This window comes from Hyperolius riggenbachi, chromosome 3 (assembly GCF_040937935.1).
Source record: "Hyperolius riggenbachi isolate aHypRig1 chromosome 3, aHypRig1.pri, whole genome shotgun sequence".
NCBI lineage: Eukaryota > Metazoa > Chordata > Amphibia > Anura > Hyperoliidae > Hyperolius > Hyperolius riggenbachi.
This window is the reverse complement of record NC_090648.1, coordinates 347,251,765-347,268,291: the sequence shown is the minus strand read 5'-3', so window position 1 is coordinate 347,268,291 and position 16,527 is coordinate 347,251,765. Positions and strand designations below refer to the sequence as shown.

Below are 16,527 nucleotides of genomic sequence, written 5' to 3'. Positions count from 1 at the left end.
AGGGCCTGAGAAATCCTCCGCGGCGGCTTACCCCGAACTCAGTTCGGGATTACTGCCAAGGAGGTTAAAGGACACCTCCTTGGCAGAACCACCAATACTGGGGCTCCACAAGGCTGTGTACTGTCACCACTTTTGTTCTCCCTCTATACCAATAATTGCATATCATCCGCCGACTCTGTGAAAGTCATCAAATTTGCAGACGACACCACTATCATTGGCCTAATCGGCAGCAACGGAGAGCATGAATACCGCAGCGAAGTCGAGCGAATCTGTAGCTGGTGCAGGGACAATAACCTAGTACTCAACGCTGCAAAGACTGTTGAACTAGTCGTAGACTTCAGGAGGAACCCTACCCCCCTCCCACCTGTCTTCATTGGGGGTACCGAAGTCTCTAGGGTTACATCCGTGCGGTTCCTCGGCACGACCCTCACTAACAACCTGAAGTGGGGGCTGAACACCTCCAAAATTCAGAAGAAATCGCAGCAGAGGTTGTTTTTCCTGCGCCAACTGAAGAGATTCGGCATGCCCAGAGAACTGATGACCAGCTTCTATACTGCTACTATAGAAGCCATCCTCTGCTCCTCAGTCATTGTCTGGTATGCGGGGGCAGCGGCCAGCGAAAACATAAACTGCAGAGAGTCATAACTGACGCAGAGAGAATCATCGGGGCTCCTCTCCCACCACTTGATCTCCTCCACTCCGCTAGGATGATAAAGAGGGCCACTGTGATCTCCCGTGACCCCTCCCACCCAGGCAGTCGCTACTTCAAGCTCCTCCCATTGGGCCGCCGCTACAGGTCTATACCATGCAAAACCACCAGACGTAAGAACACCTTCTTCCCCCAAGCGGTCCGGCTGCTGAACTCCAACCTCCCCCCGTCAGGCCCGCCTACGGGCCTGCCCTAGCGGGGTCTCTCAGTTCTCGCCGCTGCCCGCCCTCGTTCACACTGCCTAAGGTCCGTACGGGGGCCACCACCACCACCATCAGCAGTACTATTAGTATTATCATCATTATTATTAGTGTATGGGACTGCTACCGCCCGGCAGGAAGGAACACTAATCTGTCATATATACCATTGCTGCAGTTCTAATTTGTCCGTGCTGTGTGTCTTGTCTTTCTATTGTATGTCTATGCCATGTGTACCACAAATAATTCCGACTATAGCTCATGCTGTATTTGGCGAAATAAATCTGATTCTGAAAATGAACCAATGAAATAAACTTTTGTATCTATCTTTCTTCTCCTAAAAATGACTTTTTAAGACAGTACACAGTTTTATTTTATGTTTAAATCTACTTTTTAAGTTTTTACTATTTTATTGTTTTTGCTCAATGACATTAATTGAAGTATGCCAGAGCTAAAATCTATGAGTTAGACGAGCTCTCAGAAGCCATTTGCTGCTGTGCTTCTGTGCACTCCCGCACGCCCCCCGTGGCGCCCCCCGGTAGCCCAGAGATTAATGAAAGGGTAGCCCTTTCATTGATCTAAGTCCCTGACAAAAAAAACGACTGCTTCTTATCAGAGGCCGCAGTCTTTCTCGTCCTCCTTATGCTTCCTGGAAGCGAGCACTTCGCTTCCAGGGCTTTAAAAAAAATCTCATTGTGGCCATCTTGTGGCCAAATAGTAAAACTACAACTACATACATTTTTTTTTATAAAATAAACCCTCATTATTATATTTAAAATTAACTGTTTACCTCCCGCACCAAAAATTACCCAAATAAAATTAATGGAAAAAAATTACAATTAAAAAACAAACAAAACAAAAAAATAGTTACCTAAGGGTCTGAACTTTAATATGCATGTGAAGAGGGTATATTGCGAACATTTTTTAAATTATAAGCTTGTAAATAGTGATGACGCAAAACTGTAAAAATGTGCCTTCAATCCAAATAAAATATTGGCGCCATACATTGTGATCGGGACATAATTTAAATTGTGTAATAACCGGGACAAATGGGCAAATAAAATACATAGGTTAAATTATGGTATGAAAGCTATAAATGGCCGAAGACTGAGAAATAATGAATTTTTTCCCTTTTTTTCTTAATATTCCTGTTAAAATGCATTTAGGAAAAAAAATTCTTAGCAAAATGTACGACCCAAAGAAATCCTAATTGGTGGCGGAAAAAACAAGATATAGATCAATTCATTTTGATAATTAATGATAACGTTATTGGCGAATGAATAGGCGGTGAAAATTGCTCGGATGCATAAGGTGAAATACCCGAGGGCTGAAATGGTTAAAAAAATGGTTTTACCTCAGAACGAGGAGTGGGGGATATTAATTTTTATTAGAAAAAAAGATAACTTGTTTCTTGGGTCCTACCCGCTTCCTCAGGTCTATAATATAGGGTCTAAAAGCAAAATAATATAAAGGGCTTACAATATACACATAAAAATGTAACACCAGACAGTGAGCCTGTATATTGTTTTGCTTTTAGACATTATATTAACCTGAGGAAGTGGGTAAGGCCCATGAAATGCGTTCTTCATGTCTAATAATCCAAAACATGTATACTCCACGCTCCTTTATCTGAGGCAAGACTGTTAAATTATTTTAAACAGTTAATAATTTTACATCCCTGTGGTGCCCCCTCCCACCCATCTCAAGTCTTCCGCTCTACCAGTGCTGAGCAAACTACGGCCCGCGGGCCAGATTAGGCCCACTCGCGCTGCTACTGCGGCCCGCCGACAGGCAGCCAGGTCCCCCTCCTTCCCTGCATTGTCGCGAGCAGGCGGTAACAGGGGGAGACTTAAAACTCACCTGATCCGCGTCAGGAAGGGGGAGGGGGGGGGGGAGGAGAATTCTAGGAATGTGGCCCAGGCCAATAAAACCTTGGTATTTATATCCAGCAGTTTTTTTTTTCACCTGTGTAAGTAGCACTCTCTCTCCAATACTCTCTGATCAATATTCAAGTGCTTAATTACTACACTATATTGGCTGTCCTGGTGTTCACTTTGTCCTCTTTCCTTCCAGTCTTGGAGCCCATCCTTTGATGTTCCTCCATCGGATATACACACTTAACAAGAGGATTCATTACATCTAATTATTTCAGCAAGAGACACAGCTCAAACCCACTTACTAAGGAGTGGAAGGAGTAGTGAAGCTCAGACAACACTTCACAAGATTTCTGTGCAGCAGCTCTTAGAGAACATTGGCTGCAACTAATTAGATAATATAGGTAACTGAACTTCACCCTGATCGCACAGGGAACAAAAATGTCCCCATTTTGACTAAGTAGAATTACACTGTGAAGGCCAAGTCAACTCAAAACTGATGATTCAGCTGATAATGGTTTCTATCTCATGAGTTGGTAAGTGCTGTGGATATGCGATAGTGGTTCAATTCCACCAAACCTAACAGAGTTTCACATCTAAGTCTATCAAAACTTTCAATGTTAAACAACCGTATAAAAAAAAATTCAGGATGGTCCATCATTATATGCAAGCGTGAGAATGCAGAATGCCTCTGTAGGAGCACAATGGACTTTGGCACTATCTTGGCTCCTGTCATAGTGGTGTTCCTGCATGTAACTTAAGGAGATGGGATACTGGGGAAGACCAGTAAATGATTGGAAGGCACTGAAATGCCTCGTCTTTGGTAACCTCAGGCTGCAGGAACTTTGTATTGCTGACTCACTGCTGGTCTATGCAGCCCCAAACTAAAGAGCTAGAGGTACTAGGTACATCTCTGGAGAGGTAAGTCACACCTTACTTTGATCCACCCTTTACTGTCTAATATTTAGACATGCAAAAATTAAGGGGGTTGTACATTTTCCACTGTTTCTTGCAGAATGTTAGAGACCACTGAAAACCACAAGCAGCCTAAATCAGCTGAAAACTTTAAATAATCCTTATGTTTCTCTTGTTTGGAGAAAATTGTAACAGAAGAAACTCTGCCCATCATAGAATGTACGATGGCATATTGTAAGGCGAAAGCACAGAATTCTTTTAAAGCCCTTATTTCTTCTAAGGTGCCTGGTATACAAAGAGATGAGGTAGCTTTCATATCAGAGTCTGAAGAGGAAGAAACTATCTAGTTTTCTAAAGAAGATGACAGTAAACTTCATTCAAGTGATTCAGAATCTGAATCACTCCCCAAAGGCAAAAAAAGAAGGTTCTGGTTCACACCTGAGGAAAGTGAGGAATTGTCAGAAGCCACAGACGTTACTTTGGATAAAGATATAAAAGAAAACTAAACTGTCTTTAGAGAATGAATTGTACGAAGGCCTTGAGTAATCCAAAATAGATTTTTTTTTCTCCTGTACTGCGTAGCATCAGGACTTGATAAGAGAATGGAAACTGGTGGCTAAGATTTTTTCATTCAAAAAGACCTATAAAACTAGATTCCCTTTTAAAAGTAGGCACTTGAAATTCTGGCGTAATCTCCCTTTAGTGCGTATATTTGTAGTTGCAGCAATGATTTTTTGCATACGCTGTGCCAATAGCTACCAATATTCTTCTACAGGTAGCAACAGTTATTTAGCTGTATTCCAATCAGTACCCCTCTATAACCATCCCTTAACACAAAAGCTTCTATTGATATGCCTAACACTAACCTTTCTACCAATACGCTCAAGACTAACCTTCCTACTAAACCCAGCACCGTTTACCGATCGCTTGCTGCTGCTTGCCAAACACTTGCCGAAGCCTGTACCAAACTGAAACACTGATGCCACTTACTAATTCATTTGCTTCCACTTACCGAACACTTCCTCTGCTTTCCTAACAGTCACGCCGCTTACCAGTGCCCTTGCCAAAATGAACCCTCCCAGAGCACCATAGCAATAAACAATATTGCAGTCTATGGGAATGGTGAGGTTACCATGGTGCAGAAATTAACCTATTCACTTTTTAGTTGATATTGTTAAAAGTTAAAATGACTGAACAAAATATAATTGAAGTGCAGTACATGGGGTTTTCAGATGACCCCATAGAGATAAACAATATGCATGCTTCTAAGCCAAAATGTTTTTCAGTCTACTATAGTCGTACCCAGATCTCTCCCTGTTTTGTTTAAAACTGAATGAGATCATCTTCAACTGTTCTGGACAAAAACTATTGAGATCTAGGTCCCGTTTGCAGCCTCTAATCTCTGGCTGGACGTAGTTTTTGCACCGGTTATTGCACAATTATTTTTATTTTTTCTATATTTTCATTTTTTTGGTTTCATATGCTGGTAAGATGGTGTTTACTGTCACTATTCATTTTATTTTCTTTCATGTGCTGGGAAGAGGATTTCAAATTCCACAATTCTCTTTAGCTTAGAATTAATGGTGCATGTAGTCAGCCCAGTCACAATTCGGAATTTATGATGTTTCCTTATCACCAGAGTCTGCATTATATTATTTTGTAGGAAACTGTTGATCTTATTAAAGAGACTCTGAAGAGAGTCTAAATTCACTTTTTTAACTTGTAGCCAGAAGCAGATCTATAAGCTATCCCGCGGCAAAACGAGGGGTTTATACCCCCCAAATCCGCTCTCCTAACTCCAGGGAGCACTTCCTGATGAGGGAGAGCTTATGGCTGTAGCTCTGCCTCTTAGCGCGTCAATCCCCTCTGATCGCCGCCTCTCCCCACCGCTCTCAATCTTCCTTCACAGAAAGGGGTGGGGGAGAGGCAGAGATCCGCACGGTGATTGACGCGTATGGAGGCAGATCTACAGCTGAAAGCTCTGCCTCCTGGGGCAGCAAAATCCACGACCAAGAAAGTCATTTTGCATGGGGGATTTGGGGGGTATAAACCCCTCGTTTTGCCACGGGATAGCGGCAGTTTAGCAGGGCTTATAGTTCTGCTTCTGGCTACAAGTTAAAAAAGTGAATTTAGACTCGCTTCAGAGCCTCTTTAATTTAGCCAGGATGCCTGGGAAAGCCTCCTGAAGTAACAGTTAAGATATCTAATTACATTTAGGTTTGCTAAAGAATTTTTATCCTCTGTATGTCAGTATATATAAGCTGCATTTTTCACACTTTGTGAACGGTTTCTCACATTTTGTCAAGTCCGATGAAGGCTTATTAGCCGAAAGCTGACTGTTTATTCATCTCTAAGTTAGCCAAGAAACGGTATCCTCCTGATCCAAAACTCCTTGCTTTTACTGATGGCTAACATGGGACAACACTACTGCCTGTACCGGTTCTTAAAAAACAACTTTTAACATGCGTTAAAACCTCTCTAAGGGCCTGAGCCCACTAACGCTTTTGTCTGCTTTTTAGCATCTGTAACATTGATGTGTAACTGAAAAGCGGACACAACTGCATTAGTTGGCTCAGGCCCTAATAGAGACATCACCCTGGCAGATACTATTCAAACGTTCAATCCTTCTCAAAGTTCTGCAAGAAAGGTACTGCTCTATAGCATTTTTGGCTCCAAAACCCAATAGTGCCCTTATATAAATATATTTAAAAGAATAAACATAGGACCATTAAATCAGTAATTCAGATGCACTGTGGCAATGCCTCCATACTAGAAACCAGGGCTGTCGAGTTGGAGTCGGAGTCGAGGCAATTTTGGGCACCCGGAGTCGGAGTCGTTGATTTCATAAACTGAGGAGTCGGAGTCAGATGATTTTTGCACAAAATCCACAGCCATGTTAAGTATTAGGCTAAGGAGTCAGAGTCGAGGAGTCGGAGCCATTTTGGGTACCCGGAGTCGGAGTCGTGGTTTCATAAACTGAGGAGTCTGAGTCGGAAGATTTTTGTCCCGACTCCACAGCCCTGCTAGAAACTGACAGCCATGATGGGCTACTAGCACCAGTATGTGGCTACAGCAGGCTGAACAGTCAGATCCATCTTCCTGTTAGATGCACCACAGCCCTATGGCCTATATGTGTTTAAAAGGGGATATGATTGGGATGGCCTGAAGAGGTGGAGGGGAGTAGAGCGGTTGCAGTCAGTCCCGAAGAAACAGATGGACACCTGTGAATTGATGTAGAGAGGATTCAGAACTGTAGAAGTGAGTACCTTAACAGGACATGCCTATTAAAGTACTCAGTTCTGCAACAACAACAACAAAAACTTTACTTTTAGTCACGTGATCAAAATTTAGAGTGTTCAGTGAGACAGCTTTCAGATTAAATTTCAATGTGCTGCTTTGATTACATCAGCCCTACTATTCAAACTGCAACTGGGAGACAGTCTAAATCTGTCTGAGTAGATTGCAGCCTATAGCACAGTCTGTCATGCAGGAAGTGTCCAGTGTTTGGGCTCCTGACAAGTGATTTAACATCTACTCAAATGAATGCATACACGGAACTAACAATCTGGAAGTGGGTTTTCAAGCAAGTTGGAGGACAAAATGGGATGTCCCTAATCAGTAATAGTGGTTCATACAACATCCCATCTATGTATTCTTTTCACAAACTCACAGAATACCCAGCTAGCTCATGGTGACCCAAAACCACTAGGAAAGAATAAGGAGCTAAAAAGAGACTGAAAAGTGCTCTTACTATAAAGTAACACTAAATATAATTTGCCTTCTTAAAATGATTTCAAATACATTCGGTTTAAGGTGGCAAATTTATATTTGGTATTTACATAATCACATAATTATACTAACCAAATACTTACTCGTGAACAAACTACATTTTACCATATGAAAAAAAAAAAAATATCTTGAAAGAATACCAGGGAAGTTGGAAAAATACAAACCTGTAATAACGCAACTGCAACAAAAACTCCAGCTACTACTATTAAATTATCTTGTAGCCACTTCTCAAACTGGCCCACACATCCCTTTGTGTAAATATAACTCTGCTGCTCCAGCTCCTGTTGCAAGAAAGATTTAAGAATGGATTAAAAACAGATCAGCAGCCAAAACTCAAACTTGAAAAAAAGGAAAAGTAATACTGATTAAGAAAAATAGGGGGGAGGCACTACCAATTTTTATTTTTTATGGTTTTTGCTCTCCTCCTTTTTGGTACCCTTCAACCAATTCTACAGAAGACCCACTTACATTCTCCACGATATACTGATGTGAGCTGGGTCTCTGTCACTTTCTACAACTGGCCTGCTGCATCACCACAGAAGCCTAGCCTTCTAATGTCACCACTAGGAGGGGGCCTGGTACTACCCTTTACAGCCACTAACCTTTCCATTGGTGTATCAGGAGGAAGAAGGTAGAGGGGAGGGGTTGTGGCACAACTTCAGTATGTGGTACAGAGGAGGAATGGGGGGAACGGTGCAGCAATGTTGGATGAGCTCAGGGGTTTGGATGCAGTGCGGATAGTTGAATGAGTGGATGGAGTCAAAGCAAAGCAAATAGAACCAAAATGGCTAAGAGTGGCTTTTGGAATCCATCTGATCAGTGAGATAATAGTCAGAAGTTGACCACCACAGTGAGCATACGGGTTCAGTGCCTGATTAGTTGGGGTCTTTTTTACAAAACAGCATAACAGTTTTTGACTCAAAAAGCATCAACAGGTAAACAATGATGCGCTAGGTTTATTTGTACGGTAATTATTCATATGAAAGTAAAAGGAGGAATGTCTCGCACTGTGTAGTTTAAGAATACAGTCCATACAGGTGAAAGTGCAAGGTTGGGGGGGGGGGGGCATCTGATTGAGCTTATGAGTTGCAGTGATAATTGCATTATCTGATTATTAAAGTCTGTAAACCTTCACATGTCCATGTAGATCACGCACCATGTACAGTGCTTTAATACCGACACCACCACACATAAGCAACTGCAGCAACACCCCGGTGACCTACTGTAGAACTCAGTTATCAGAATTCTCAAGCAACCAGAAAAATACTAAGGCCTTGCAGGACGCATAAATCTACTTTTACACTTCTTTATACATTACAGTAATAAACCTCTGTTACATTAAGTTAAGTCTGTCCTTTGCTTTTGATTAATGCATTTCAACATGAATACAGAGTTTATGGTAAGTATACAGTGTGGGGTATAGTACTGCATTAGCTAGGCCTATTTTTAACATCGACTCAAGCAACCAGAAACTACACTTATCCGGCATCAGCTGACCCCCGTTGGTGCCAGATAATGGGGTTCTTAGACACAGCCTGCCTTTTCAGCTGCCATCTAAAAATGTAATGTTTAAAAAATCCATTATTTAGTGAAGCCATTAGAGGGTGCTTTAGGACAGCAATAGCTCACTGTCAGATGTTTATTTTCCACTTGCATTTGTGCAAAGCCAGCTAGGGCCCGCTCACAATTGCGATTGCAAAACATGACCGAAATCGCCCAGGGATCGTAATTTGTGATTCTCATTCGGTGAAATGAGAACTGCATCACAATCACTCCAAAAATGCTGCATGCAGCGCGTTTGCAATTCCATAGGGATACAATATACACGAGACTTTGCTGATCGCCAGCGATCGCCAAAGTGATGCAATATGCCTGCAAAGCACCCCAGTGTGAATGGGCCCTAAACTAGAGTATATCATCTTCATTTAAAGTCAGTTTGTGGCAGTTGGTACTTGGTAGTGACTTCATGAAAGATAGAACAGCCATCATTGTGGTCTGAAGAATTACCACAAATAATTTAATTGGATGTTTTGGAAGTAGAGTACATTCTCCTTATTTGGAGGGCATTGTGGACCCGTGGTCTGGCTGGAAGGAGTATTAAGGAGTGACGTTGAGACCTAATGAAAACTCCAAAAGCAAAGAATTTCAGCATATTATCTATGGGAGAAATTTTTTCCGGAAAGTTGTATGAGAATTGAAGATTATTATGGTGAAATAACTAGATTAATTTTGAACTAAGGTAAAGGTGCGTACACACGTACTACTAAAGAGAATGACCGGTCCGTCAGACCCTTCCGCTGGGCTGTCGTTCTCCCGACAGTAGTGCATGTGTACAGTCTGTCTGCAGACTGATAAGGCTGTTTCTGAACGATCCGCTGAGTGGGCGATGATATCACCTACATCCCAATAATGAATCAACATTGCTCAATACAAGAGGCCCTCTTCAGAGGACCTTAATGAGGATAAATTAGTATATCTGCCAATTAAGATTTAACATTTATAAACCAAAAAACTTTATTCAGAAAGGATAAAGAACAGTAAGGTACATAAATACATTAGAACAAAAGGCCTACTTGACAGAAAAGCAAAAACTCCTCCATCTAGACCCAAAAGAAGTCCCCTAGTTAGGGCAGTCAAATTGTTAAAATGCACAGCTAAAATGGAGAGGTATTTATCCAAAATGGCAAAATTTAAGAGCAAAACATGAAATAGTAATAAGATGTGCCTGGCATGATATAATGGGCAAGAGGGGCATATTCAGTGGCACTGGTATCACCATAAATCTTGAGTGTCAGGCATAATTTGTTATCCCCCATCGAAGTCCTCTTACATGGACCTCTCATATTAATAGATTTACTTTGGAACTGCGTAATTCTGTGCGGAGATAACTTTAGTAATAGTCTGCTACATGGCTTAATTGACAGATTTTTTTTAAATTTTAATTTTCTGTATACACAGTAACACCTTTACTAACCGATTACTTTAGCATGATTTCTAAACATTGCATACATCTGCTACCAAAGCCTATAAATGAAATTAAAAAAAAAAAAAAAAAAAGAAACAAAATCAATATATATATATATATATATATATATATATATATATATATATATAGACTCTCTGTAAATGCATTTCAAGGTTTGTTTTTTTTAAACTGGCATTGCCTGTTGCTAGCAGAAAGAACATTACCAGGCATTTCCTTCTGCAACACCTTGACTGGTAGCGATAATGCAGACTTGTATAAGGTCTTTGGCTTTTCAGCAGAAAAGGCTAATCCCTGAACTGACTCCTCACAAAATGATCTACCACTCTTAAACCTAATGAGCAGCTGCTTGTGCCAGTACATTGATCATATCCCAGGCAAAAATATTACAAGTGCGCAACCAAGATTTACTGACTTCAGCAATGCCCCGCAACCTTGATGCCATTTATCACAAGAGAACAGAGCTTGGAGAGGTACAACATATTTGAACCGTACAACGCTTATGGATTTGTGTGAAAAAAGGGAGAAAAGGCCCCAGTATTCCAGCCAAATAACGGAACGATGAAACAAATGCAAGCTCTAAATGTTTTTCCACTTTATCATTCCAAAGACATTATGTGCCACAAAGAAGCAGTCTTACCAGCTTTAGCCTCACGTCATATCCACACTGCGTATTGGGAACATCTTCCTGTGGGAACACACACAAGACATTTATTCCAAAAGCTGAACTAATCTTGCCAGCTGTTATCTACACATTCTGAAAATGCACACACTGCAAAAGCAAACTCTTACCCAAACATATGCTGTTAAAAGACAACTGTATTGGCTTCAATTCACTAAGAAGCTAGAGTCAGTAAAGTAACACATTCTGCGTTTTAGACTCTCCATTACACTTGCGGCGATCTAAGTGTGAACCATTCCTTAGTTTTTTTTCAACCCAATGCAGTATTTGATGGATGATTGCAGTGCAGGGAAAATGGATGAAATAATGTATTTTGTTATATAACGCTCCGGACTATAAGACACACCTAGGTAGGCAAAAACCAAGTGGAAAATAAAAAAAAAATACTAAACCTGCAGCATCTATGGTCCAGGAGCATTGTGTAGAGGTTCTCCCCCATTATGCCCACCTTGTACCTCATTTGTCCCCACTGCGTGTATATACAGGTAGCACCGGCTCCCCTATAGGGATGATCAATAAGATGTAAATATTTCAGAGTTTATGCAGGATTATGTACATTTTTATGCAAATATATGCAGCTTAAAAATGGACCAATCAAGTGCCACCCAGGTTTAAATTGGTCTATTTTCGAGCTGCATATATTTGCAAAAAAATGTACATACATACATGAACATGGAAATATTTGCATCTCATTGATCATTCCTACTCCCCCAGTGCCAGCTTCTGTTGATGACACGATCATCAGAAGCCGACACTGGTGGAGCTGTGAGGGAGAGGAAAGGTCTATGACCACCACTGGAGCCGATGGATCAGGTAAGCCGGTACTGCCGCCGCTTCTAACTGTACACTCGAAGTGGAGGAGACACAAGGCGCGGCGGAGGACAACACACGACTTATATCAGAGGGGACACGAGGGGCGGTGGAGGAAGACACACTACTTGGAGCAGAGGGAACACGAGGGGCGGTGGAGGAAGACACACTACTTGGAGCAGAGGGGACACAAGGGGCGTCAGAGGACGACACACGGGGACAATTCAGGCAGTCCCAAACATCTTTGCAGGTCGGCAATCCAAACTGGTGGGCTTTTGTAAGTCATGGACTCCCTGTATTTGGCATATAAGATGCAGGGGGAAAAAATGTGTCTTATACAGTATGCTGAAAAATACGGCATGAGATACAAGCCAGCATTTTTTTTAATCATGCTGACAAATAGAGTACAAGTCCAATGTGCACAAAACGGACATAAAATTTATACCAGCTCAAAACTACTGGTATCTTTTTAACCGCTTTATTAAAGTGAACCTCCAGACTAAAAATCTACTCAGCAACACTGAAAAGGCTTGGTGTTTCTTTAACCCTCCTGGCAGTTTGCTAAAAAAATCACCAGGGGGCAGCAAATCTTTTTTAATTTTTTTTTTTGTTTTTTCATGTAGCGAGACATAGTCTCGCTACATAATAGCCGCTGCTCAGCGGCTTCCCCCCAGCCCCTCCGATCAAAGAACGGGATCTCCTGGAGGGCTTCCCCCGTCGCCATGGCGACGGGGCGGGATGACGCGTCAAAGGGGATTCCGATCCACCCCATAGAGCTGCCTGGCACTGATTGGTCAGGCAGCGCACGGGGTCTGGGGGTGGCTGCGGCGCGACGGATCGGCGGGTAGCGGCGGCGATCGGGCACTGCACGCAGCTAGCAAAGTGCTAGCTGCGTGCAGCAAAAAAAAAAATTATGCAAATCGGCCCAGCGGGGCCTGAGCGGTGCCTTCCGGCGGCATAGCCAGAGCTCAGCTCGGGCTTACCGCCAGGAAGGTTAAAAGTTTCACAGCATCAGAACTTTGTTTTTCTTATCCAAGCCTCATTTTTGGCTGCACAGAAGCCAAGATCTGTCCCATCAAAGAAAACTTCCCAGGCATTTTTCCCGATACTGTGCAAAGCATGATGGGATTTCAGATGATAATGATCTTGTTGCCTAGCAACTGGGAGGGGTGATCAGGACACAGGACAGTTGGAACTGTGTCTCATGCTCCCTGTCACCTCCTTTCATCCAAAAAGATGGCTGTCCCCATGAAATCACAAACATTTGCCTGTTCTTTTAAAACAGGGTGGGTAAGAGATTATATTACCTATCTATTTTAATTAACATAACTAATGTAACTTAATGACAGTATGTTTGTTTAGGCTGAAGTTCCTCTTTAACTACATATTAATATTGTGAACTTAGGAAAAGAGGTTTTATTATTAACTTTCCTTCTCTCAGCTCTGTTCCCTCCCTTCTATAACCTTACCGAATGGCTGTTTGTTAGTTACCGACGATCCAAGCTGGAGAAAAATACAGAATCACGTTTTCCTGCACGCTCTATCTCTGTGAATGGGCAGTTATAAGGCATTTCCTGCACAAGTCGGTAATCTACCTCACTAGCTGGCTATTTCAGTTCTCACTGTGGTAACAGCCTTAGTGGATTGACAGCTCGGTAAAATCAGTACTTTTCTACTTTACCGCATACAGTAATGCTTAGTGAATTAAACAACCACTATCGCAAAAATTGTAAAAGGCATGTAAACTGGTTACAAATAAGAAGTTTGTTTCTTCCAGCGTAAAATGAGCCATACATTACTTTTCTCCTATGTTGCTGTCACTTACAGTAGGTAGAAGAAATCCGACAGAAGCGACGGTTTGGACTAGTCCATCTCTTCATGGAGGATTCTCAGCATGGCCTATTCTTTATGAAGAATTTATACAAAGGTGCTGGGCCAGTCTCCCTGCACGCTGCACACTTTTTGGGCAGCTGGCTGGTGCACCTGCCATTCACTAAGTGCTTTTGAAAATAAATACCCTGCAAATCCCCCATGAGGAGATGGGCGAGTCCAAACCTGTCAGATCTTTCAGACCTACACTACCAACTGCAAGTGACAGCAACATAGGAGAAAAGTTATTTATGGCTCATTTTACTCTGGAAAAAACACTTATTTGTATGGTTTTTACATGTATTTTACATGGCCATTTAAAGCCATTGTTAGAAATGTGGAGGATGCCTCTACGCTACACATTTCAGAACAGTTGTGCGTCCCATCTTTAAACAAAAAGCTGTAACTGTATATAAAAATCCAGGCATTCTATAGGATGCCTGGAGCCCTTTTTCACTACATTTTGACTGCGATTTGCAGCTTTTCCCAAACACGGTTCAGCACGTTTTTGCACAAGGTCTTCATTATATAAGGCACGATTGTGTCTTACATATTGCTTCATTCATTCCATATGGTTGAATTCGCAAAAAAAAAAAAAAAAAAAAGTACCAGCTTGGTTTGTTATTTTTGTGCGCTCCAATGGACGATGTTCTAAACACAATTGCAGGAAAACTGCAGCAAGCAGTTTAATTGCATTTAGGTAAAAATTGTATCGTTCATGATCGCTGCAGTGGGAAAGGGACACTGCAATTACAGCGATAATCATGGTGTCCTTGCAATTTCCTGAACAGTGGAAAATTGCATCTGATCAGATTTTCGCATCGGAACGTGGTCAGTGGAAAAGGGCTCTAAATCCTGGATTTCTGGTGATCCAAGTAATGTCAGTAACTTCAGGCGTTTTGGGATTGTGGTCCTTTAATAAAGAGAAATTGGGTGCATTGTTCTCATTCTTATTCCGCTAAATAGTAACTTGTTTTTTTTTTTGTTTGACCCTAGCCTAGGCAAATTATGTAATATTCATCAAAAAAAGGCATTTCATACTTTGTCTGAAAGGATTCAGGTATCTTATTTTGTAGCAGGTATTCTGCAGCAGCTAATAGCAGAGCTGGTGTCCAGTGCCCCCTGTCAGGAAGTGAGGAGCAGCCTCCTAAGCTGCTAAACGTATACTTCACATGATTCTCCTTAGATACGGACAAGTGTGGAGCACATACCATGAGCATACACTGCAACTTTACTGAGGCCTCTTTATCTTTTCATGTCACTAAAAGCTGCTTTTAATGAAAATTATAGTTAGATACTTTTGCAATCCTTATGTGAATGACCCAAGCTTCCCTGCACATTCTAACTTAATACATACATGACAGAATACATGGCTTGTCACCACAGTGTTAACCACCTGAGCGGTCTGGACGAGCTCAGCTCGTCCAACACCGCCGGAGGCTGCCGCTCAGGCCCTGCTGGGCCGATTTTAATGAAATAACTTTGCCAGCCGCGTGTGCTACCTGATCGCCGCCGCAGCGCGGCGATCCGCCACGTGCAGCGGTGAAAGAGGGTCCCCCCAGCCGCCCGAGCCCAGCGTAGCCGGAACAAACAGTTCCGGCCAGCGCAAAGGGCTGGATCGGAGGCGGCTGACGTCAGGACGTCGGCTGACGTCCATGACGTCACTCCGCTCGTCGCCATGGCGACGAGGTAAGCGAAACACGGAAGGCCGCTCATTGCGGCCTTCCGTGTTACTTCTGGCCGCCGGAGGCGATCAGAAGAACGCATCCGGAGCGCCCTCTAGTGGGCTTTCATGCAGCCAACTTTCAGTTGGCTGCATGGAATAGTTTTTTTTTTATTTAAAAAAAACCCTCCCGCAGCCGCCCTGGCGATCTTATCAGAACGCCAGGGTGGTTAATAGTGATGATCACATCTAGGAGAACTCATGGAGAAGAATGTTATTTGCTGAACAGCTGGTAGATTTGTAACGCTCTGATTTGCTGTGATAACATACTACTTTAGCACTTGATCATGACAAATAAAAACATACATATCCATCACCTGACCAAACTACTCACATGCTTCGCCATGAGTTTTCCTAGACATGATCATCACTATAAATGCTTAAAGGATGACTGAAGTGAGAGGGATATAGAGGCTGCCATATTTATTTCTTTTTAAAACACTAGCACTAGTAGCCTGGCATCATGCTGATCTTTCATGCATCAGTGGTGTCTAAATCACACACCTGAAACAAGCATGTGGCAAATCCAGGCAAACATAAGTCAATCATCTAATCTGCATGCTTGATTCAAAGGTGTATTACCAAAAGTATTAAAGACAAAGGATCAGCAGTATTGCCAGGCATGGTTTAAAAGTAAATAAATATGGCAGCCTCCATACCCCCATCTCTTCAGGTGTTCTTTAACAGTCATCGGTGATCTAGCTTTTGCCTAAATGAAAAACTAAGCTATCCCTGCAATCTACTTCTTCATACCCAAGATTTGTTTTGTTGTTCTTAAAGATGAACATTACAGTATACACCATAGTAATGCATAAAACAGTTTTTTGTTTGTTTTTTTATAATACTAATTTATAAATTATTTAATTTAATTTATACATTTTTCCATTATAAAAATCTTACCTCACCCCAATTTACATTCCTAAATGTATCACTGGTGCCAGCATTTTCACTTCAAGCAAGATAAATAACTGTGGGA

At 42.0% G+C, this 16,527-nt stretch overlaps 1 protein-coding gene and 1 long non-coding RNA gene across 3 annotated transcripts in view; one reads left to right on the top strand and one right to left on the bottom strand.

Moving 5' to 3' along the window:
• Positions 1–16,527, bottom strand: part of TSPAN17 (tetraspanin 17) — a 106,216-nt gene that overhangs the window by 4,341 nt on the left and 85,348 nt on the right. The window contains exons 6-7 of the mRNA XM_068277045.1: positions 11,108–11,155; positions 7,649–7,765 (exon numbers count right to left, since the gene is read on the bottom strand). Coding sequence (XP_068133146.1) covers positions 7,649–7,765; positions 11,108–11,155 — 165 coding nt within the window. The remainder of the gene's footprint in view (positions 1–7,648; positions 7,766–11,107; positions 11,156–16,527) is intronic.
• Positions 1–16,527, top strand: part of LOC137563934 (uncharacterized) — a 198,310-nt gene that overhangs the window by 100,888 nt on the left and 80,895 nt on the right. For both annotated transcript variants that reach the window (XR_011030473.1, XR_011030472.1), the window contains exon 2: positions 2,980–3,701. This is a non-coding gene — a long non-coding RNA (uncharacterized lncRNA). The remainder of the gene's footprint in view (positions 1–2,979; positions 3,702–16,527) is intronic.